The following is a 25,451-nucleotide window of genomic DNA, read 5'->3' as shown; positions in this document are numbered from 1 at the left end:
GTTAAGTCTTGTTTGCCCAGTAACTTCACTAGCTACGGCGCCCTTCAGACTTGAACACAGTAATGTTTACACATTACTGTTTCACGGCAGAAGTAGGCGCCGTTGTGGTACTCATAATCTAGCCGGCATCCTGTGCAAAGGAGCCTCCCACTGGTAGCCCCCTCGAAAAATGTGTTCGTTTATTTAAAGGTGAAACACACGACGGAATCGCTGTTCTCGTTCTTGAACACGCTGCACGAGGACAAGCCGATGCTTCAGGAGTTTTGCGACACGGTGATACAAGTGTTCGTGGATAACCTTCACGTGAAGAGGATCACCGGGTCGCCCCTGTTCAAGTTTTTGGATCTTCTTTTGAGCTCAGGTGCTTATATTATAGTTTTAAATTATAATATTGACACTTTACTTATTTCAAAAACTGTAAGCAGTAGTAACATATGAAATATCTTTTCATAGTTTAAATCCTGTGTTTTAATCACATTCCCACCTCCCTCATACACAAACACACACACACACACACACACACATATATATATATATATATATATTGACTACCATCTGTCCGAATACGATCTTAAGCTAAAATTTTTTAATCTCATTAATATGGGTTGATGTTAGATAACTAACAAACAAAAACTTGTATTTTTTTTTCGGTTTTCGTCTTATTTTACCTATTTCAGCACGGCGCGGGGCGGGCGGTCATTTTTAACGCAATATAAGTGACTAAACTATAACCATTTATGCAAACACGAAACTTCTGAACAACTATATAAATACAATACAGGCGTTGCATACTCCTATTTAAAATAATTAACAGATCTATTCTCACATTACAATCACAACGATAAATAAGACGTCTAAGTATGAAACTAGATACTTCTTAATAAGAACAAATTATGGGTAATAATAATAATTTTTCATATCACATAATACGAAGCAATGGTTATATAAAATGAAAATAAAATCGCTTATAACTTGTACCACAACCCAAGAAGCGACTTATAACCTGTTTTGAATTACTTCTTTGAATCTTACTAATAATCTCTTTGTAATAACCACATATTCAATACCGGATAATTTATTAATACTAACCCATTTTATTTAACTTATCTCATCTGAGTGACTTTTTTGTCTAATAGGAATAAATAATTTTATAAACCCAAGTGTGAGGTTACTTAGATGTCGGCCTCTCCCTTTATCAATTTGCAGGATTTACACTACTTTTTTTAGAATAGATTAGAAAATATTCCACCTCCGCACGAGACGCCATAAGTTAGGATATCATCCTCACCATCTGGATGTGTGGTGGTCCTCCACAGTGCGGTTTTCAAGGAGCTTTCTTCCACGTACTACAAAGCTGTGGAATGAGCTTCCTTGTGCGGTGTTTCCGGGATGATACGACATGAGTACCTTCAAAAAAAGCGCGTACACCTTCCTTAAAGGCCCGTAACGCTCTTGTGATTCCTCTAGTGTTGCAAGAGAATGTGGGCGGCGGTGATCACTTAACACCAGGTGACCCGTACGCTCGTTTGTCCTCCTATTCCATAACAAAAAACTTTATTAGCAATAAAAACACACACCTTTAATTTAAAATCATTAATTACAATCTTAACCACCTACCAAAGAATATTAGAGAGATGCCTAAAACATTAATGCATAAAAAATTAAAATTATGGCTAATAGATAAATGCTTTTATAGTTTAAAAGAATTCTTTAGCCAAAAATAATAGTATTCAAATGTAATTTTTGAGAGGTACCTACAAACTAATGTTTATTTTATATTATATCATTGAATTAAAGCTATGCAACGTGTATTAAGAACGTATAAGTATAAATTAAATATGATATTCCAATATTGACAATCAAACATTTGTATGCCGATATATTGGCGAATTGTGCTGTACACTAATTAATTGTTAACTATGTTACCACGATTCATACAAATAAATCATTTCATTTAATTAAATATTAAATTAAATGAAATAAGTAACAAAAATTATTAAAATATTTAAAAAAAAATAAAAAATAACTGTACGGCGTGTGATTCCCTGCTAAAAAGTACATTGTTGGTGAGAGTAGAAGACACCAACATAGCACTGGTTTTCAGCAGCCCCTCGTGACATTTGGAGTTCACAGTTGCCCTAGTCTTCCCATTGTAATTAACTATTTGTTTTAAAAGGAAATAATGAATATCTAGAATGTATAGAGCTGTAAAATATAATTATAAATAATTAATTGTAATAAATATTAAATCATATTATAATTTGTACGAAATGTATACAATACCTATATTATAGGTGGCATTAGGTAGATATTATTATCTACTATATAAAATTCTCATGTCGCGGTGTTTGTAGTTAAACTCCTTCGAAACGGCTTGACCGATTCTCATGAAATTTTGAGTGCATATTGGGTAGGTCTGAGAATCGAACAAAATCTATTTTGCATCCCCCTAAATGTTAAGGGTGTTTTTTTTTTTTACATTTATTTTAAATTTGTTTGATTATGAGTCAGCATTTTTTCTTCATTATGAGTCAACGTTTGCTGGGTCAGCTAGTTATATATAAATTTTACTTTAATACTTTTCACAGAATAGCCTAATACGATTATTTATTATTTATTCCTTCTATGTTTAAATTGTTGTGTTTTTATATTTTTATAATTAATAATATTAATATTTTTATCAGGTTCTATTTCGCCTATCCTAGAAGACCCTGATTCAACATTTGCCATGAATGTGTTCAAGTACTTGCAGCTAGAACTTCGAGTTGGAAAGAAGTTTTATCAGTTGTTGGATTCTATCAATGTGCTGTGTCAATTGATTCAGGTAGGAAATCACGGTAATATTTACTAAGTCCCGCGGGTTCACCCGCGTGTAGTTTGTAGGAAGATTGCTTGTGGCAGTGCTGTGGGGCGGGTTGTTCCTTTTCTAAAATGTGCTCTTGAATGGCAGCTGTTGGGGGTTAATAGAAATCTACTTTTCCTGGCAATAAAATCTTTAAAGCTTTAATATTAAATTTCTTACAAAATATTTACATGTTTTTAAAATACATTTTTTGTTGCATCACTTTTCAAGCTGTTAATGTTGATTTTAAATAGTGGCAATGAGTTCTTAATTTCTCCTTCTCATTTAAGCTTATTTTTTGCGCAACGCAGGATGTAGTGCATAACATTCACAATTGGACGTAATTCCATGTAAACGTTCCAAACCACAATCATGTTGAAATTGAGTTAAGAATACAAAACTAGTCACGTGATTCATATTAACTGACTGACAAAAAATGGCAGCCCAACCCACATGTATGGAATACACTAATATTTATTAAACTTCAAACACGAATTCCTTAAAATGTAATGTTTGTGGCTTAGAACGTTTTTCAGGAGTTACGTCCAATTATAAGTGTATTTTTTTATCCAATTGAACAAATGACGTTTGATGTAATCCTGATTTTATTGTACACTTAAAGCGGTTTACTTTGCGTGTTTGCACACACTAAACTCTAGAACTGACTAGTCGGAACTGAAAAACTAGTAAAATAGACTCCCAATCGCCTCCTAAATTTCGTCAAAAAATATACAGAAAACATTCAAATGAACACCTTATTCTGTGGCACTAATGTTCAAAGTCTATGAACGGCAACTCTGTCCTAATAGACGCGTAGGCAGAGTTTTGCTTTGGACTAGGAGTTTAGTTGTTTTTTGTACTTCAATGGTAGTTGGATACGAGATGTTTGATTTTGAATATAGTGTAATAATAATTGCAGGTGGGTGGGGTCGTGAGTACCAACGCGTTGGGTCAGCTGGTGATCTACCTGTGTTACTCACACAAGTACACTCGGCGGTGCGCGGCCGCCAGGCTCTATGAGGCGCTCACGTTGTACGGAGACGTGTGCGGTGTGCCCGCACATAACCTCGACCAGGTACGTGTACCACTTGTTTATTTTTTTTTTGGCGTCAACAAGATTTTTTTTGTTTCAGTGGGAGGCTCATTTGCACCGGATACCGGCTGATACCCATAATCTATGGGTCCACAACCGCGCCTATTTCTGTCTTGAAGCGCCGTAGCTAGTGAAATTACTGGGCAAATGAGACTCGACATCTCTCAAGGTGACGAGCCCAGTTGTAGTGCCGCTCAGAATTTTTGGGTTTTTCAATAATGTTGAGTGGCACTGAATTGTAATGGGCAGGGCGTATCAATTGCCATCAGCTGAACGTCCTGCGCGTCTCGTCCCTTATTTAAAAAAAAAACTGAAGTAATATACAAAAAGTCTTATTCTAATACTTAATAGGTAAGGTGACTTTGAGTCCCCCAAATTATGTGAAGGAATTCGTTAACAATTATTGTAAATATTCTGAAGGTATAAGGAAATTAAGAATAACACAACGCAAATGTCAATGAAAACAAAGCGAAAAACATTTTTTATACAGAAATTTAATTAATGATTTTTTAAAGGTTAAATATTAGATTAAGTAAAGGCATCTAAATGAGACGCTTGATTACTGTATAGTTTTAAGCAGCGGTGAAACAAAGCATTTGAAGCAAAAAATAGATTTAATTAGTTTGACAGCCAATAAATTATTACTTTTGGAGTTTGATTATATTAAGTTATATGTCATAGCGGTAAATGTGTATAATAATTATAAATAGTGCCTCAACTCGGCTACTAATAATAATAATGCTAATAAAGGTGTTGCAGCGAAGGGTAATGGCTTCTCTCTCTTGCCCGCGCCATATATAGTCGTACCGATTCATTAAATTGCAAATCGGTACTCGAATTTAGTACAAGAAATCAGTTTCACGCGTTTCGGGTTCTCATGCCACAACCTGACTTTGCTACCTATTATACATAATATACTTTAATGTCATTCACATGTACTGTCAATGGTTGTCACCTTATAAACTTATGTAACATCTTAAAATTGTTTTTGTGACAACCCTGGCATAGTCTTATTCATATTTTTACGACTAGACGTTGAGAAAGGCTGGATAACTAAAATCTCTATAACTAAAACCGAAAGCCGAAATTTCGGTCCAAACGAAATAGCGGTGAACTTGGAATTAAATCCTACTATCAAATTACTTCGGATCCGAATAGTGCGGACGATTTTCGTTTCGGAACCATAGACATAACCATAAATAGTATAGTTGTAGTTACGATCATAATGTCAAATAACAAAAAAGTAAATGTCAAGTGAATTTGGCAGTAAGGTAAACGAAAGACAGTGTCTAATCGCGAACTTCGGATCCGAAACACTTTTGTAATAGGAAAATGTAGATTTTGGTAATAGGGCTCCAGAACTTCGTACTCTTGGCAAAGTTTATTTATTATTTACTGTTCAGGTGATGTCCATTCTCGCTGACACGGACTGGGAGCAAGACGTCACCATATTGCGCCCCATCAGGAATGAAATATGCGACCTCATGGAAATAAAGCGACCAGTACTGAAGCAAAAAGCACCATAGTTCTCGGATTTCGAGTGGATGGCCTGTAATCTATTAGAATATTTTGATATTCTTTAACGGCCGTTTTCAATAACCTATCCGTAGTTTAACTTACTAGAGGTAGACAAATCTATCCTTTTACGCTTATTTACATTTCCATAGCCTATCGGCATTGGACTGTAACTATATTGGACATAACTATGGATAGATAAGATCATGTCATTAAACGGTGATAGCAATGTATCCGTAACTAGAGATACGTTATTGAAAACGGCCGTATGTGCGCTTCTATCGACGAAACCGAAATACTGTTCTGTTAATCATTTAATTTTATACGTTTCGCAGTTCTTTAACAGATTAATATGAGGGTATAAAAGGCATTTATTTTTGTCAAATTGCTTCCATTAGAATTGTTTTTGATGTTACTTCTAACATTACTACCGCTTCGGAAACAAATGGCGCTCTGAGTGAGAAGAAAAAAGAATCTGCTAGCATTCTTTTTTTCGCCCTTTTTCATAGAATATACAATACTTTAAAAACATAACAAAGCTTAGATTTACAAGAGCGACATCTCAAGTCAACTTCCTAATATGCAAAATATTGGGGTTGAGCAGGTTATCAACTGTAAATTAGATCCTGTAGATGAAGCCACAACCTGAGAGTTGAACAAAGCATACAAGATTTTATAGTATTGTACTGTCATTGCTATTGCTATAAAATAATCATAATCTAGTCCCCGGCTGTCGGATCACTTAGATATTCAGCTCTGGAGTAGTAGGATTTACGACAGAGGCATTTTTTAATAAAATATTTAAATTTATGTTCAGTCTTTTGTATTTTTTTACTATCATGAAGCAGTGTATTGGACCGTGAAGATGTTTTGTTTTACCCCCTTAATGCTACAGAGTGAATATGACGATTTGTTAATGTTCCGGCAAATTATATGTACTAATCTATTTTTTTTTTAAATGTAACAAGCAAATATAATAGCATCGCTTGTATAAAGTATTAAACATAAGATGTGTGTTTATTTGAATGTCAGTTGTTAACTTCTACAATAGATATACTAATGTATTATTGAAATGAAAATTGATTGACGTACAAATGGCTATTTGGTGACGTCACATGTGGGTCATTAGTCATTACTGGGTCAGCCGTTATATAGCCCCAACCTCGCACCTTGCTATTTTTATTTATTCCCTAATATTAAAGGTAAACTTCGATGGAAACTGTCGAAGAGACCCCTAAGGACGAGTGGGCAAAGTGCTTTTCTCAGTGGTTCTATTGGGTGTAGCGATATGACGTGAATGGGCAATATTTTGAAAATATATAATATACTAGTGGACCCGACACGTTGTCCTGTACACACTTCTTAAATTTGATAAATCGGTCCAGCCGTTAGGAGGAGTTCACTAACATACACATGAGCAGGAGAATTATATTATATGGACAAAATTGAGTCTAAATCCACCTCAAATTCACTAGAACTCACAAAAATTCATCGAAATCGGTCCAGTCGTTTAGGAGGTAGTTCAATTATGAATTTCGATACCATTCTCGAATCTATCTGAAGACAGAAAATTTCATTAAAATCAGTCCAGCCGCTTAGGAGGAGTTACAACAGACGCACAAAAGAAATATATAATTATTAAGATTAATAAGTTGCTTGATTTTATAACAAGATTCAGTTTGACCTTCGTATGTAGATATCGTATGTATGTAGTAGTAGGGGAGCCCAAGCGGGGATTGCGGGATTTACTAAAGCGCGGCAGATTAATATACAGGGGGATACCTTGTAACGGTTATGTACCTCCACCAAATATGAGGCCCATATATAAAGCCGCCCGTGAAGGATACAGGATCAGATTAGTAAAAAAAAAATTGACCATCAGAAATTCTCGAGCGCGTCAGATTAAGGTAGGGTGAGTTAATTACATCCTATAAAGTGTATATTCCACTAATCTGACAATTTGAGAGTGACGTAAAGAAAGGGGAGGGCAGCAAAGTTGTAAAAAAACGTCATCTCGACATTCTCGAGCGTAGCAAATTTTTTTTATTTTGAAGGAAATAATTTAAGAATAATGAAAAATATATAATCTGACGATTTCCGCAAGCCGAAATAACAAAAATTCGTCGATAAAGTTAATATTATTTATGTAAGTTTGTAAATATTTAATATGAGTGATATTAATTTAAAATGTGTATTTTGTGGTGCAAGTGCCTTACAAAAAACAATTAAATTTACAGTAGAAACATTAAAAAAATATGTAAATATTTTGGAATATCGTCGGAGCAAGCCGGTTATCCGAAAGTCTCGAGGAACATATTATGATAACCTCGAATTGTCGATGGAATCATCATTAAATGATTTATATCACGCACAGTGCTATAAATATTTTTTTTGAAAGTGTTTTTTTTTAATAACTTTCAAACGGCTTTATCGATCAACTTCAAAAACTAATCCGCCTTTGAGCTAGAAAAATCACGTCGATCGCCACCAAGCTAGTCAAAATCGGTTGATTCGTTCGAGAGATATCGTGAACGAAAGAAACCCGAAAAAGTATTTTTCGGGATTACTCATAAGTTTTTGGTTCGATCAATTAAAACTAGAAAATTTCGTCCAATGCCGCCAACCGCGTGAAAATTGCATGATCCATTCAAAAAGTATTGCGGTTTGAAAATTCCAAAAATAGTGTTCTATGAAACTTCTATCAGACTGTCGAGCTGGGAGAGCTCAAATGCATAAAAATATTATTTCTTTTAACTCAGCGAGCTCAAAATATCACATAAATTATATTTTGAGCTCAAAAATGTCATAAGTACAATTTTAAGCGCCCAGGAATGGAATTAGCGGGAAGTTGCAGTGAGGGCCTTTAGGGTGAACCTTTTTTCTATTTTTTTTTGTCAGATCAGGCGAATCCCTCTAGATAATTGTCAGATTATGAGACAGTACGTTTAGAACATAAAGATGAACCATATATATCTTAATCTGACGCGTTTGAGTATTTCAAAATGGCGAATTTTTTTTGCACATTATGAAAATGGCCGCGAGTTTGCGTCCTATCGAAATCGTCAGATTAGTGAATGACAGCTTTTTATTGGTGCACTTAACACTCCTTACAAAATGTGACGCACTCAATTAATTTTTTTTAAAATTTTCAACCCTTACATACAACCACCCGCATCATGCAAACGATCAGATTAACATACTTACATTTTTAAAAATACGTAGGGCATTGATGCTTTCAATATCTGACGCGCTCGAGGATGTCCATGCAACAGTTTTTTTTACATATTTAAAAATCTATAGCCGCTTTCCCCACCGATGAGAAGGTATATATCATATAACATGTTTTTCTTCTTATCATCTAAGCTTTGCAACCCAATAGGTCTCTACGACGCTCAAGTATATCCCCATTTAGCATCGTGGGCTCCCCTACAATAGAAATACATTTTTTTCTTATTTGGTTGAGTTCTTTTTTTTTATGAAAATAAAGCTGACGGCGATGGCTCTATTTCCAGTCTCTGGTATCATTAAGAAATTAATTTATGTTATAGTAACCTTTACCACACAAACGTATTTATGTCTGTTCCTGGTGTTAACATTATGGTTATGGCAGTTTCACGAAAATTCGCCTAATATGTGCCTATATACGTACAAAACTGTATCAACAATATGCTGAGAGGGAGCTGTTAAAATATTTATTTATTTAAATGATTGTTTAGGACCTAGATTATAAATCGCGTATAGCCCTCTTCTGCTCCTGCACAAAGATTGTATTAATATCGGCCGCACTGCCCCATAGCAATATACCATAATACTATGAAAATAAATAAACTAGTCGCTCCGTATCTATCCGTCACTTAATTGACTTATCTTTTTACGGCCGTTCCCAATTTTCAATCTATCTCTTACTTGAGATAAAAATCGTAACTATCGTTGACTTTTCTGTCCCAATAAACTTATCGACGGTAACTCACCTTAAATGTACACAAAGTCTGTCAATGGGACGACGTATAGCTTACCAGCGATAGAAGTTTGTATGGAATTAGGAACTCACGCGTCTCAATATAAGGCGATAAGAATGACTTATCGGGTATATTGGGACAGCTTCAGATTATTGACAGCTAATTACTGACAGTAGATGGTAGTAATTCATCTCTATCTGTAGATATAGTATATTGGGAACGTCCGTTAACCGCAATATGACTTACCATCAGTTCCACGTGTTACTCGTCTCGTCTCTTCATCACAAAAAAAAGGAAAAAATAAAACAAGAATTATTTTTAATATAATAATCTAATATAGTATACTTAACATATCTTATTGTAACAGCAATTATCTAGTTTTCAGATGTTAGTAAAAATTATAAATACGATTATATTTATTATAATTATTATAATACGATTGACAGAAAGGAAAACACAATCTCATTGTTACACTAAACTAGATTTTGTCATACAATATTAAGAGTGTATTGACAAACAAATTAACTCCTTAGTATTTGAATACTACATTCTAATTTATTTTTATCTTTTTTCTATTTAACTTTTCGTAAGCGCAACATTTAGATTGCTGGGCAAAAAAGTGGTCCAATAAATACGAGAGCGTCCTGATGAATTTACGTTTCAACTTTTAGTTGATTTCGTAACAAGCGTTCAGCTGTAAGACGTCTGCAACTTTATTGTCTTAATACATCGACTATAATTATAATTATAATCGACCCCACGGTCTTATAATTCGAAAACTTACTAGTTAATTATAATAAAAATATATAACAATAAATCATTCTTATATACTATACTACTTTATAGTTTAAAAAACGGAAACCGCAGTTTTGATGGAGCTAAGTTCAAACAGCGGTATGGCACCCAATACGCTGGCATTTTTAAAATGATCTCGGAAAAAATAACAACGTGACAATCGTCTTGACGCGACATCCGCTACTGCAAGACCGCTTAGAGGCCTCGTCGTTGCGTATGTTTCTGTGAGTGTGTCATTTCGAACGTTTGTAGGTAGTTTCCGTACTGGTACATACTCGTTTGTTTACTGTGGTACAAGTTCATATAGTCAAGATGGACGGAAAAAGGAGAACCTAGACGAACGACTATTTGAAGAATTGGAACAATACAATGTGGAAGATTTAGAGCTTAAGTATGACATCATTTTTATAAGTTCACTCGAATGCCTAAAGCCTCTTTCTACAACATTTTCCAGAATCAGTTTTAACCACAGACATAGATCCAAGTAGATAATGCAAGTCCCTCCGTCTGTATGAAAAACAAGTGTGCCCTTTTTTTGTACTTACTGTGACGTCGTTAAAAATGCCAGTGCAGCAGCATTATTAGTTGATGTTTTCAGTACATCATTAGTCGGTATTGCTTATTACTGAAATCGGCAATGTATTATAAATCATAAAAAGAAATAAAATAATAGCGTCAAAGGAAGAGCATTGCTCCGAGTTTTGTCCACTTTTTGACACGCGAAGTACATACACTCGCGGCATATTTGGATCTATATCTGTGGTTATTACACCAAACACAGCGGAGGTACAAACCAACGTATTTATAAATGACCAGAGATTGGAACTTGTGGATACTACGGTCTTCTTGGCTATCACGTTAGATAAAAAGCTTCAGTGGGGTCCACATATTACCCATCTAGCAGATAGACTCAGCTCTGCGGCATATGCAGTTAGAAAGATTAGAGAGTACACAAATGTTGCGACCGCTAGATTAGTATACTTTAGTTATTTTCACAGCATCATGACGTACGGTATATTACTATGGGGTCATGCTGCTGACATTGATATAGTGTTTGCACTGCAAAAGAGAGCTGTTCGTGCTATATATCAGCTTGGTTATAGACAGTCTCTCAAAGAAAAATTTAAAGAAATAAATATTATGACTGTTCATTGTCAGTACATTTATGAAAATTCGATATATGTTCACAAAAATCGTATCACCTTTTTGCTCTTAATAGTGATTTTCATTATTATAACAGTAGAAATAAGGGATTGCTTGTAACTAATTCTAGTAGGCTTCATAAGATACATAATAGCTTTAAGGGTAAATGTATACACTTCTACAATAAAGTCCCAGCCACGGTTCAGGCATTATCGATAAATAAATTTAAATGTTTTATAAAAAAATGGCTCTGTCGTAAATCCTATTACTCCACTGCTGAATATCTAAATGATCGGACATCGGATCGGACTAGATTGTGATTATTTTATAGCGATAGAAATGACTGTATACAATACAATATTGTATATTTTTATTGAAAAGAGCGCAAAAAAAAGAATGCTGGGAGAGTTTCTTGCGCCGCTTCTTCTCTCTCAGAGCGCCTTTTGTTTCTGAAGCGGTAGTAGTATCTAGTAGTATAAGAAATGACATCAAAAAAAAATCTAAAGGAATCAATTTTGAGAAAATAAATGCCTTTTATGCCTTTTATTATGGCTATATCTGTGGTTTTAACTTTATCGCAATTCGTTTACTGCAAAAAGAATGTAACTACTACGTAATAAGCGGCGGAACTGCCTGAGTATAAATTGAAATTTAGTTTAGTATGAAACGTGTAGTCATTTGACATAACTTTGAAATAGTATTAATTACAATATGGCGATTGGCGATGAAGTATATATAATCCGGCTAAGTTTGAAAGCGAACAGTTGCTTAATACGTAGTGGGTTTCAGCTATCTCCGTTTTTTACAAGATTATAGCCGTCATCTGTCAATATACTTATCAATGACAGCAGGTTCACTGACCTGTATAAATACCACTGGACAGGCTGTTCCGTTTGACAGCAAATTTTTTGTGCCTGTTTGAAGCGCCACTCGTGAGCGACCAGAGAACTAATTTTGCTGCGAAGGAATGTACAATACTCTGAAGCATTTTTTCCATTTTGAATTAATTTCGTTCGTTTTCCGTGTTATTTATACTTCAAGAATCAACGTAATAAAGTACACAATTTGTTTTTGTAAATATTTTTACAATCATCTATCGATGTTTGCTGAGGTTGTCATCACTAGTTTTAGTATCGCAGACTCGCGCTACATGGCCAACAGCGGCAAAATGGCGAATATCAAACAGGCACAAAAACACTTTGACAGCCGCCAGTCCAGTGGTATGTAGTTAGTAGAGTTCAGTGTTGCAGGTGTCATACAATCGAGTGAATCGCTTTTTTATTACAGAGTTTTGCTAGGCAACGTGAAAATGTTGCTGGTGAATCGGTGGTGGATCAGCGTGCGCTAGTGGCATGCGAGTTATCGAATTAGTTGTAGCGCATGTGCTAAGTTCCGCAGCTCAGGCATCAAACGAAGACGCAAAATGAACAGGAAAACACTCTAATGTAGATATAGTGTAACACATAGTAACTATTATACAGTTTTTTTAATGTTAGCGGCCTAAGACTTGTAGGTCTGCTGGATCTTGTGGTGTTTCTGCAATGAGGTTTGACCAAAAAGTTCCATAATTTTTCAAAACTGTCCCTCTGTAACAAAAAGTATTTCGATATTGAGAACGTCATACAAGCTATTAATAAATTTTGTCAAGCGACTGTCCTGTGGTGGGACAGCATTAGCGCTATCCAAATCACCCCCATTTATGTTCCACTATATTAATAGTTTTTGACATATTTAATTAGCCTTAGTTAGCTCCCATTATGTTTTATGTCTTCGGCCTATCTAAACTTAAATGGAAATTCTAAGGGTTCCATCAGTTAGACCTTAACTATAACAGCTAATATATTAACATAAATGACTTTCTTAACGATGCCACAGATTGGGAATGGAGCAACCGCCCTCAGGGTTATTATTTAATGTTTAATTGTACAATATTACTTTGTAAACATAATTTTTGATGTAAAAAAAAGGCTAAAAGCGCTGAGTTTTTTGCGCCCATTCTTCTCAGGTCTGAGGCATTCATTTTGGAATGGGTGGTAGTTTTTGACTTTTAATTAGTGATATCACATCCTATTTTCAATAAAATATTTGAATTTGAAATTAAGTCAAATTCAACATTAACAGTCACGTTGACTCTAACATAAACTGTGGAATGTGTTGTACCATCGTATTCTTTGGCATAGTTAAAGATAAAAATGAAATATCAAGTCAATATTTATTTGAAACTTTTGACAGGTTTCTATTAAGCTATTTAATATTAACAAAAGCTTGAACCGGCGAAGATTGGACGGTTATGGCTAACAGTTAAAGTTATGACGTCATCTAAAAATTGTTAAATGGTATGCATCAATGAAAGGAATAATGAAAGTGGACGAAGCAAAACAAGTATGGATGAAGTGGTCTCTGCCTACCCCTACGGGAGAGAGGCGTGATTTTGTGTGTGTGTGTGCGTGTGTGTATTCTATATAACTCTTATTCCATATTACAAACATGATATCTATGTATATAAATTCTATTTTTATTTTGTGATTGGACATTCTTCCTATAATTTTATTTATGTTACTTTTAAGTAAGTATATAAATTTCATCACTGCTTATAGCAAGCATAGGCTTATAGCTGATCTAAAACATGTTACTTGAAGGCCATACATTACTATCCCTCGTAACTTGCGACATATGACTTGTACTAAGTGAAAGGAGTCCACCGTGCGTGCGTGATCTATAAACCGAATTCAAATACCGGTACCGTACCATAATTACCGTGAGTGCCGATCATACATAAATGTTTTGGTTACCATTGTGTTATGGTAGGGCAATATATAATTTTTTTACCTACCTTTTCAGATAGGTTTGAAAAGGGCAACATTTCTTTAGTTTCTTACACCTTTTTTAGCAAGGCTCGGTCGTCCAGGTACCTACTATTATAAAGTACTAGCTGACCCAGCAAACGTTGTATTGCCGATATTAAAATCGCGATACCAAAGTAACTGTTGATCGTACATGGGTGAAAATTTGAAGTTGTATGTATTTTTTAATGCTGACTCATAATCATACAATTTAAAAAAATGTCAAAAGAAAATAAAAAAAAATTTAGCGTGGACCACCTTAACTTAACACTTAACATTTAGGGGGATGAAAAATAGATGTTTTCCGATTTTCAGACCTACCTAATATGCACTCAAAATTTCATGAGAATCGGTCAAGCCGTTTCGGAGTAGTTCGGTCCCGCACACCGTGACACGAGAATTTTATATATTAGATAAAAGGACACACCAAGTTAAGTATTAGCTAGGTATTTCCAATTAAACATATAAGTATGTGACCAATTATGGTCGATAAAGTAAAGGTTTCTAGTTCAACTTGAACCAATGAGAATATATTACTTACCTACATCTAAATATTAGGTTGGGGAAAAATTTCTTCGCATTTCATTTGAAAATTCACCACATATTTATACGAGCATATTTAATTACATTAGATTAGGTAGTAATCTTGTAGGTTATGGTTCTATTGCTATAGAAATATTGGAACTTCTAATCTAGTAGTCTATAAATCTATATAATTAATACCATCAACTGTTCGTCTCGTCCCTTATTTTAATTAAAAAAAATCACCCTCTCTATTGACCCGTTCCGGCTGCTAGCCCTCGACTTCTTGGTTTAAACCAGGTATTGGCAGGAGAGATCTCCGAATCGGTGGTTCTGGCCGGCGGTAAATCCCACTATGCACACAGCATCACCTTATTTCGAATTAAAACGAGTTTTGCCGCAGTCTGCGACGCCTGACCGACCTTTGCGGCCTTTTTCGGACGAGCTTGTTGTGCGTGATCCACTTTTCATGACCAGCTATTAATCTCTTCAAAAACGGTTCGGTTTCAATACTTGTCAACAATGAATCGTAAATTAGTTCACGGTTCATTATGTTTCTTTGGGTGCCAATACAAGTTATATGTACCGGAAGATGCAGTGTTGGTAGGACAAGATGGACCGACGATCCGATCAAGATCGAATAAGAATACGTTGGACGAGGACAGCGCAGGACCGATCGTCGTTGAGATCTTTGGGGGAGGCCTTTGTCCAGCTGTGGAGGTCTTCTTACTGATGATGGTGATGATAAGGGATTTTTTTTTCTCCCGACACCTATTATGTAAACCTATTTTTTAGATAATAATTTATATGCAAACTTATACGTGGATAATGTTATAATGTACTTGAGTACATTTTTTATGGAACAGGAGGACAAATGAGCCTACGGGACACCTGATGTTAAGTGATCACCGCCGCCTACATTCTTCCTGCAACACCAGAGTAATCACACTAACTTTTCTGGCCTTTTAGAAAAGCCTCTTGGGAAAATGAAAAAACTTCATTAGTAAGTAATTTGTAAGGGTAGCAAGAAACTTAAATTTATGCTACATTTATAATCACAAATTAAGAAAAAATACATTTTTTAGATGCTCATGTGACTTTTATAATAAAATTTTAATTCTCACTAAGTATTAGTTTATATAACAGAAAAGTAAGTGAAGTGATGTTTGTTTAAATTTTTTTTCTTCTTTTTATTATTATTATATGTTTAATGTAGGTAACAATATAACTGTTAGTTTTTAAGTGAATATTTGTGAAATATATTTACCGACCGTCCTTTTGCTTTGGAACTTTAAGTTTGTTTCTGCTTAATTTGAATTTTACTATATTTTGTTAAAAACTGTTTGATTTCCTAAACAAATAAATATAAAAAAGAATTTACACTTTAAATACTATTTGTAGTTCAAATTCAAATGTAATATTAATAGGGCACATTATTTCATTAGTGAAAAATAATAGTGGCCTGTGCGTTTTATATACTTCTTTTGTTAAGAATTAACATGCATGTATTTTATACGTACGTAAAATAAACTCTTCCGTGCAAATTTCCTGGTGCTCTCCACACGAGGGTAGCCCTGGCCTTGTCTCTCGGGTCGGCGTGGGTTATCGAGGAACATTCTGGGTGTACTGTGGTGTTGGGTGTTTGTTCCCACTGGCCGATCCAAGCGTCCGTCTCAGCCGAACGAGCTTGAATGAAGAAACCCTTGAAGGGCGTTGACCCTTCGATTGTTACTGTAAAAGGGATAAGTTTACGCTGTTGCTTTTAAAACTAAGTATGATCATGGTATGGATAAGTAATCACAATCACATATAGGTAATTTACTTAAAGTTGCCCTCATAATAAATATTTTACATAATTGGAAAAAAATTACCTATATTTATTCTAATCTAATAAGCCTTTGTCAACAAATAAATTGTTTGTTTTATCATCTTTTGCCAAATTGTTTTTTTTTTCCAAAGGACGAGACGAGCAGGACGTTCAGCTGGTGGTTAATGATACGCCTGGCGCATTACAATGCAGGATTCTTGAAAAACCTAAAAATTCTGAGTGGCAATACAACTGCGCTCGTCAGATGTCAAGTCTCATTTGCCCAGTAAATTCACTGGCTACGGCGCCCTTCAGACCGAAACACAGTAATTACTGCTTCACGGCAGAAATAAGCGCCGTTGTGGTACCCATAAATTAGCCGGCATCCATTAGCTGGTAATAAATTGTACAAAAGATTATCAATTAAGATACTTTATACCTAGTTAACACTGAAAATGTTTAGAAAATGATAAACGGGTTAATGTAGAAAGTGCCAATATTTTTGTTGTTTTTCGAAGTCGGATTCGATGGAACCACTGAGAAAAGCAGTGGGCCCATTCCTCCTTAGGGGCCTCTTCTATGACATTTTCGTACGCTTTCACCGCATCTTCTCGTAAAGCGAATACCTCGAATTGTATGTTTAGTTCTTGGGAATAAATAATAGTCACAGTGCGCCAAGTCAGGACTGTATGGCGAATGACTCATTATCTCGACACCTGCCATAGTCAAATATTCAACAGTCCGTTTTTCGGAGTGCGCTGAAGCATTGTCCTGGTGAAGGAGGATCGTGCTTCGAGGGCGCTGCTGTCGAATTTTTTCCAAGACAACAGGCAAACAGCGATTGACATACCAGTCTGCAGTAACTGTCCTTCCATCTTCTAGCACAACTATCGCGAAATCACCTTTCCGACCAAAGAATGAGGCTGTCAACTTTTTTCCTTGACTTCTTCCTTTCTTTACCTTAGTTGGCCGATCCTCGAAAGGAAACACCCACTGAGCTGATTGTCTTTTGGTTTCGGGTTTGTAGCAATATATCCAGCTTTCATCACCTATAACGATGTCAAATACAGCATTTGAACCACCGCCGTTGAACTTATCTAACATTTGGCGACACCAGTCCATGTGAAGGTGTTTCTAGTCGTCGGTTAAAGTATGGGGAATCCATCTGGTACAAAGCTTCCTGACGCCTAAATGTTCGTGTCACCAGACTCATACCACCAATGCCTAGGCTTGCCCGTATCTGTTGATAGGTCACTCTCTTATCTTCCTCTGTCATGTGTCGCACAGCACTGATGTTATCTTCAGTAGTCGCTGTTAAAGGACGTCCCTCACGCGGATCATCATTCAGATTGCTACGTCCACGCTTAAACTCATCAAACAAATTGTAAATAGTGCCTCGAGATAGGGCTTCATTAAGAAATGCTAATCGCAGCCTATCATAGTTTTGTTTTTCAGTAAGCTCACAACGAAAGTCATAATAAATCATTGACCGAAAATTTCATTCACGGTTCATTTTCACGTGTAACAAGAGATTCAGATTTGCCGCCAATTCACAAAAACAAATGATAAATATACTACATTGGGTTACCAAAAAGTACTTAAATTTAAATTCAAAAAAAGTTTTCATAAGTAATGTTTCTAACTGGCCAGTTCTAAACATTTTCAGTGTTACCCACGTACCATAAGATAAGTTTGATAGTTTTTCAGTTTGATAGCCTTGAGGTTCATTACTTTCTACTGCATCTACAGAAGTACATATTATTATTATATATTAAACACACACCATCACGGTGGTCTTGTTTCTGTAAAAAGGTTGTTTTCGAATTGATATTCCAGTGACCTTGCAATCTGCAGTTACATTACCAACAGTAGCAATTAATGGCTCTTTCAAAAATCGATATCCAATGAAATTTTTGTTTTGATGATTATTGTGTTGTTATAAATCTACCACGATGCTTTCTCATCTGTGAATTATCAGCTTCAATTGCGAGCTAATTTAAATAGCGATAGCTACTAGCTAGTGAGGTTACGCGAGTCTCTTGCCCGTTTGCCCCTAAAAATGTGGTCCTAAAATACCATAATGGAACCCAGCAACTAAAAAGATAATATTTTATTTGTCTGTAAAGGTCACAGTTCATTTTAACAACTTAAGTTTGAACCAGTTGTGTACACAACGTACCATAACACGAGTGACCCACAATAACATCGCTATTGCGTTATTCGTATCTTAAAGATTGCTTAAGGCGCTTTCAGTACCGAAATGCGGTTCTGCTGTTCGAGAAATTTCTTAGTATTTGGGCGATAAATAAGGTGGAAGTCCAGTGTTTTAATTAATTATAATTATTACATTACTATTATGTCATCAAAGTATTGTAAATATACTTTTATGATTTGTTTTTCTTTTAATTAATTACCACGTTAACGAAAACACGCGGGCGAAGTGACAATATATAGGCTTTATATACACCAGATTTGTGCGAGCATGCGTTTCTAAATAAAAGTAGTTTAAAAAAACTAAATAATACGCTTTGGTTTAAAAGATAAAGGTTGAAATTTAAAATGAACATAAATTACTGCCTTATCGAAGGCAAAAATTAAAAAAAATTATATAAATTAACAAAAATCTTATTTTGCAAATTAAAAATGGAATAATTTTATCAAATTAATGTATTGTCATCGGTCCTTGATAAATCTACGAAATTTGAACGAAATCTGGCCGTTTAAAGTGGGCCAAAATCGCGCCCAAATGAGTCGGTTACAAACACGTGAATTCATTTTCTAGCGTCATCACTCAGCGACCAGCGTAGCTCTGAGCGAGGTAACATGAGCGTGGGTCAGCGAAGTGAAGTTGCTATGCATTTTCTCACCGCTAAGCGTTAGCTTATTATATTATTATTAGTGAGTTATCACTCATCTCTGGACGAAACACTCACATCGTTTCCAAGAGCTGCTATGCGCTACACGATTACACTACATCCGCGTAATATATACATATATTATATCATTTTCTTTTCAAGAATAAATAAAAAACGCAAGCTGCAAGTCAAGGTGTGGCTTATATTGTATGTTGATAATGCTATTACCGTTACTTACGTTTCCAATGATGCAAAATTTAGTTTCTGGTTCTAGATAGACTTATTAAACATCATTATAATATATAAATTATATTTGGTAAAGCTTAAATTTTTTAAATTCTTATTTGTTAAGTTATGCAATTTGCAGAATTTTAATCATCAACAATTATTTCATTGTTCCCTGTAAAGAAATAATGTTTTAGCAATGTGATACCGGGTGAATTAATGGCTACCACAACTGCTCCTATTTATGCCGTGTAGCAGTAATGTGTAAGCATTATTGTGTTTTGGTATGAAGGGCGCAGTAGGTAGTGAAATTACTGGGCAAATGATATAATTTTTGGGTATTTACAGAATCCTGAGCGGCACTGCATTGTAATCGGCAGGGCGTATCAATTACAATCAGCTGAACGTCCTGCTCGTCTCGTCCTTTATTTTCATAAAAAAGTCATCTTTCGTACAAAAATAAATTTTGAAATTAAAATTAATTAACGATCACAAATCGAAATAAGAACCGTCCATCTCAGAAGTTGGATCAAACTCCACTCAGTTTGCAAAATTTGATTTAAAAGCGACAGTTTACGAAACAATCAGAACATGTTTATAACCTTATTAATGAAAAACTCAAGATCTATACGCTTAACAAAGTGGAATGTAGACGAAGTTTAACCACTTGGTTGAAATCTATGAATTATGTGGAAATGGAAGAGCTCTTTAAATACACGGAGTTAATTTTAGGTATACATTCTTGATAGTACAATAAGTAGTGTTTAACGAAAAGTAAGAATAACACACACCACACAAACGCACACATGCTCACACACACACACAAACACACAGACACACACAGAAATTATGTTTGTATAATATTTTTCCTTTGTTACATTATATTTTTAGAGTTAATTTGTGATCCCTAGTTTTTGGTACTGTTAATTTTAATTGATATGGAAGAGTGTGGCCTTCTGGCACAGGTGTTCCTCACTCAATAGAAGGTCAAGGTGGAATAAATGTTTTTCATTTTCAATCTGTTCAGTAGTGTAGAAGTTCATCGCGAACAAACGTGACACAAAATTATAATATAAAAATAATATTGAAATGTTAACTGCACCGCCTTAACTGTGGGCACACGCTGTTTTATCAATAAACTTTAATTACTTTTAATTTATCGTTCGAACCAGATAGCTTATATTCAAAACGCAGTTGGTTTTTTTTTTTTTTAAGATAAAATGGTTATACACGTACAAACTTATATCAAATTAAAAACAACAAAACTGAGTTTTATTTAAAAATATTTATATTATTTATTTTTATATTATCTATCATTTCGAGGTAAGTAATAATAAAATTGTAATATTAGGGGTTAAAGTATAAAATTGCCAATTTGTACTGAAAAGTTGAAATTAGTTTTTTTTTTTCAATTTAACATATTTATTTAATCAAAATAATTACTATTATTATTGCTGCATCTAATAGGAAGGTCATTTATGCCTTTGCGATAGAACTGTGGTGAATCTAGATTCGACAAACTGTGTAAAAGCATTTTGTACTGCCTTCTGAGAAGAAAAGTTTTTGTCACGTAGCGTAATTGGCCAAATCACGAAAAAAATGGTAGTCCGTTGGAGCAACGTCTGGCGAATACAGAGGGTGACGAATGGTTTCTAATTGTAGTTCCTGTAGTGATAAACCTGTTTCTCGTGCTGTATAAGGGCTCATGGAGCAATAATGGTGAAGATCGGTTCATGAGTCGGGGCTGTTTCACTGCTAGTTTTGCTATAATTGTTCGGAGTTCTGCACATTGGACATCTGCCGTTATTGCTTCACCAGATCGGATAATGCTATAGTGACTAACCATGGTGAGACCACCAAACAGTTACCATTACCTTTTTATTGGTAAGCTTTGCTTTAGGACACTGTTGTGGCGTTTGACCTGGGGTCAACCATTGCATTTTTTGCTTACGGTTATCATAAAGAATCCATTTTTCATCGCATGTCACAATGTTCATTTCTGTATTGATTCAACAAGGCAACACAAGTTTCAACACGCGTTTCTTTTTGCAGATCAGTCAAATCATGAGGCACCCATTTTTCATTTTATTGATTTGACACAAATGAGTCAATATCGTTGGTAAGGTAACGTTTAACCATGCCGTTATTTCCACCATCTCTTTCAATTCATTGTTATTCATCGTGTCTTCCACGTTATTCGTTCTTCAAATCAAAGATTCCGTCACGAAAGCGTTTAAACCAAAATCGCAAGGTGCGTTCATTAGCAGTCCCCTCTCCAAACGCAACATTGATATTGGGAGCTGTTTCTGCCGCGTTAGTTCCGTTTCGGAAGTCGTATTCAAAAAACATTCCATTTTTCTTGTCTAAGCTGAATAGAAAACACAACTGAATGTCGATAATCGATTGTTGCACATTTTTTAACGGCCGTTTTCAATAACCTATATATCCTTAGTTTAACTTACTAGAGGTAGACAAATCTATCCTTTTACGCTTACTTACATTTCAATAACTTATCGACTTAAAGGATTGGACTATAACTATATTGGATATAACTACTGGATAGATAAGATCTTGTAATTAAACAGTGACATCACGGTATCCGTAACTAGAGATACGTTATTGAAAACCAATGACGTTCTATACATAGTTGAAAACGGCTGTATAAGAAAAACTACATACGTAACATGTAAAAAAAAATCACTCAAAAATCTAAAAATATGAAGGTTCTATGTCAATTCGAAGTACCTATTACAAAAAAACGGCAATTTCATAATTTAACCGCTATTATTTTAATTTGAAAATTTAATATGAGCTCGCGAATTCATCCACGTTAATTATGTATCGATCTCCCTCAAGACTCCAGAGGAACCACAGGAGCGTTGACGGCCTTTTAGGAAGTTGTTTGTGTGAGTATTTACAGTTTCATTATATGTATATATATATATATATAAATAGTGAGAAAACGAACCAGTTATCCTGGAGTCGGGTTCAAAGGTAGCAGATGAGGCTATGATTCTGTAAGGAAGAATTCCCAACGACTGCGGCCTGTGCTGACCGTGGTTTGGTTGGTTAGCCCTGTCCTTGACGCATGCATCTATCGGCGCTCCATCGGGAAACCCCTTCACTCTCCAACAAAACAAAAGAACCGCTGCGAGATTGATAATCATTTTGTAAGACTCACAATTTAAATTTGGTAATCACCACTAACATCTAACGATCGACTGCGCACGAGTGCGCTCTTGGTTTTACTTTTGTATCGAGAGAAAGGATCTAGTTTTGAGCAATTGGAACGAACAATTTTTAACAAGTAAGTTGCGTGCGAGAGGCCTTGCGTAAACACACATGGGCGTATATACTGGCGTATAGACGAACTGACATCCTAATAACTCTCAGATCACTTGGAGTTGCGTAGAGACGTCGCTTCATTGTGTGTCCTGTACCGCATTTATGCACGCGCACGGGGAGACTTCCAAAGAGCTGTTACACCTGATTCCCGCTGCTAAATTCCATTTTCGCATAACACCCCACAAATAAACATATCATCATTTAAAATATGTAAAGTATTGCCAGTAATCTTAAAACATAAGTACTTATTAGCCATTAACAATCATGGCAATCAAGAACATAACCCAATAATGCACAACCACGATACTCGGTTGATGTCCGCTGGTAAGTTGGAGGTTCCTAGAATCAAAAACTACTACGGAGATAGAACTCTGAAAAAACGCCTACCTTATCTATTAAACAGTTTGCCTGAGGACATCCGACTAGAAACCAGTGAAAGAAAATTTAAAACTAAACTTAAGAAATATTTACTGTCAACACTGCCGTAAAATTAAAATTAGATTTTTTATTATATTTTTATCAATATTTGTTAATTACACTTGTATAAAACCAATGTTCTAATAAGCATTAATGTATTACAAGAGACTTGATCCTGCAGACAAACTGTCCAAACAGTTTTGCGGGACTATGTTAGCTTTTAAAATTCTTTCTGTAAATGATTAATAGTATAAATAAATAATAATCCGCACCATCTGGATGTGTGGCGGTCCTCCAGGGTGGGGTTTTCAAGGAACTATTTTCCACACCAAAATTGAGGAATGAGCTTCCTTGTGCGGTGTTTCCAGGACGATACGACATGGGTACATTTAAAAACACTACTAACTTACCTAATAACTAAATTACCTTAATTGGCAATAACGTTTAACGGCAACGTTTACTGGGTCATCTAGTAAAACTATATAAATGTATCTTGGTATATTGGTATGGGGCAACGCTGCCGATATTAATACAATATTTGTGCTGCAGAAGAGGGCTATTCGCGCTATTTATAACCTAGGTCCTAAAGAATCATTGAGAGCAAAATTCAAAAAAATTAATATCTTGACTGTTGCTTCTCAATATATTCTTGATAATGTATGTTCATAGGCACATATGTGAATTTGCCAGAAACTGTCATAACCATAATGTTAATACCAGGAACAGACATAAACTTATAATACCTACTACTCGGCTAAGTCGAGTTAGTAAGTCTTTTGTGGGGTGATGTATATGCTTTTACAACAAGATCCCAGAAAATGTTCAAAACAAAAGTATTATGTTATTCAAAAGAATTGTTAAAAAACGTTTGTGTGGTAAAGGTAAAACTTTCTTAATGATACCACAGATTGGGAATGGAGTGACCGCCCTCAGGCTATTAAATACTAAGTTTAATTGTACAATATTACTTTGTAAACATATTTATTCGATGAAAAAAAAAAGCCCGCTGAGTTTGTTGCGCCCATTCTTCTCGGGTGTGAGGCATTCATTTTGGAATGGGTTTGACTTTCAATAAGTGATGTCACATCCTATTTTGAATAAAAATATTTGAATTTGAATATCTCTATAGAGCTTTACAATTACAATTAACATATTATACTGCTTTTAAAAGAAAACAGCTTCAGTCATTTTACTAGAATATTTATTCTAGAATTAGAACATTTTTCTAGAATATTTGCTCTTTTGTTTTTTTTTTACCCTGGGTCAATATTTTTTCAAATAAGATCATCATTATCGACATTGTCGGTCTCTTTTTTTATTTTTAAGTGCTAGATTAATGCAAACATGGCTTAAACCATTAGGCTGCAAATAGAGGAGCCTTTTTTATGACAATAAGGGACAAGACGAGCAGGACGTTCAGCTGATGGTAATTGATACGCCCTACCCATAACAATGCAGTGTGTGATTCTAGAAAAACCTTAAAATTCTCAGTGGCACTACAAATGCGCTCGTCACCTTGAGACATAAGATATTAGTTCTCTTTTGCCCAGTAATATCAGTAGCTACGGCGGCCTTCAGGCCGAAACACAATAATGTATACACATTACTGTAGTGAAATCCATTATCAAGCCGGCATCCTGTGCAAAGGAGCCTCCCACTGGGAAAGAGTCCTAGTACCTAAATCCAACGAAATATGAAGCAGAAAAATTAAGACAGTTAGATATTTCGTTGCCATTGAGTTTCCAAAATTTGGTTTCGATTGTATAGTTTTTAAATGTACCTGCTTGTGTCGTCTGTGTCGGGAGGTAGTAAAATAAATTATTACGTTACATTTCCATATTTGATTCTTATTGTTCAGCTATATGTATGTATATACGTTAGGCTGCATTTAGTGCGCGACCGACCGTCAGCGCTGACATCGGTCGAGCGTAGCTAAAACTATTAAACATAAATGAGACCGTTCAGCATGAATTGCTCCGCGAGTAGAGCTACGTCGCACTGACGAGAATCTGGCGGTATGCGTTGGATGCTTTCCGACCATGTTCGCGGTGACGATAAACAGGACGGGGAAGATCTCTCTTAAGTAGCAG

The 25,451-nt window shown here is 35.3% G+C and overlaps 2 protein-coding genes across 4 annotated transcripts in view; one reads left to right on the top strand and one right to left on the bottom strand.

Annotated features, from left to right (window-relative positions):
- LOC126964959 (tubulin-specific chaperone D) overlaps positions 1 to 6,458 on the top strand; it is a 38,047-nt gene extending 31,589 nt beyond the window's left edge. For all 3 annotated transcript variants that reach the window (XM_050808313.1, XM_050808312.1, XM_050808314.1), the window contains 4 exons: positions 190 to 361; positions 2,685 to 2,824; positions 3,762 to 3,917; positions 5,339 to 6,458. In XM_050808313.1, coding sequence (XP_050664270.1) covers positions 190 to 361; positions 2,685 to 2,824; positions 3,762 to 3,917; positions 5,339 to 5,461 — 591 coding nt within the window. In that variant the 3' untranslated portion in view covers positions 5,462 to 6,458. The remainder of the gene's footprint in view (positions 1 to 189; positions 362 to 2,684; positions 2,825 to 3,761; positions 3,918 to 5,338) is intronic.
- Positions 6,459 to 9,886: 3,428 nt separating this feature from the next.
- On the bottom strand, positions 9,887 to 22,901 carry LOC126965125 (putative defense protein 3). Its single transcript, XM_050808591.1, has 3 exons — positions 22,568 to 22,901; positions 16,233 to 16,443; positions 9,887 to 12,933 (listed from the first exon to the last, which is right to left on the bottom strand). The coding sequence occupies exons 1-3, from the start codon at positions 22,764 to 22,766 to the stop codon at positions 12,840 to 12,842; spliced, it is 504 nt and encodes a 167-aa protein (XP_050664548.1). The 5' UTR covers positions 22,767 to 22,901; the 3' UTR covers positions 9,887 to 12,839.
- Positions 22,902 to 25,451: the final 2,550 nt, after the last annotated feature.

This window comes from Leptidea sinapis, chromosome 6, assembly GCF_905404315.1.
Source record: "Leptidea sinapis chromosome 6, ilLepSina1.1, whole genome shotgun sequence".
Taxonomy (NCBI): domain Eukaryota; kingdom Metazoa; phylum Arthropoda; class Insecta; order Lepidoptera; family Pieridae; genus Leptidea; species Leptidea sinapis.
Note: the sequence above shows the minus strand (reverse complement) of the source record. Positions and strands in the feature narration are given on the sequence as shown.

Bases quoted from the DNA above. Each gene is read 5' to 3' on its own strand.
- LOC126965125 (XM_050808591.1), bottom strand. From the start codon at position 22,766: ATGATTATCAATCTCGCAGCGGTTCTTTTGTTTTGTTGGAGAGTGAAG. The intron at 16,444-22,567 runs GTTCGTTTTCTC...TCCCTTTTACAG, and splicing joins ACCCGACTCCAGGATAACTG to TAACAATCGAAGGGTCAACG. The intron at 12,934-16,232 runs GTACGTATAAAA...TTTTTGTTACAG, and splicing joins CACGGAAGAGTTTATTTTAC to AGGGACAGTTTTGAAAAATT.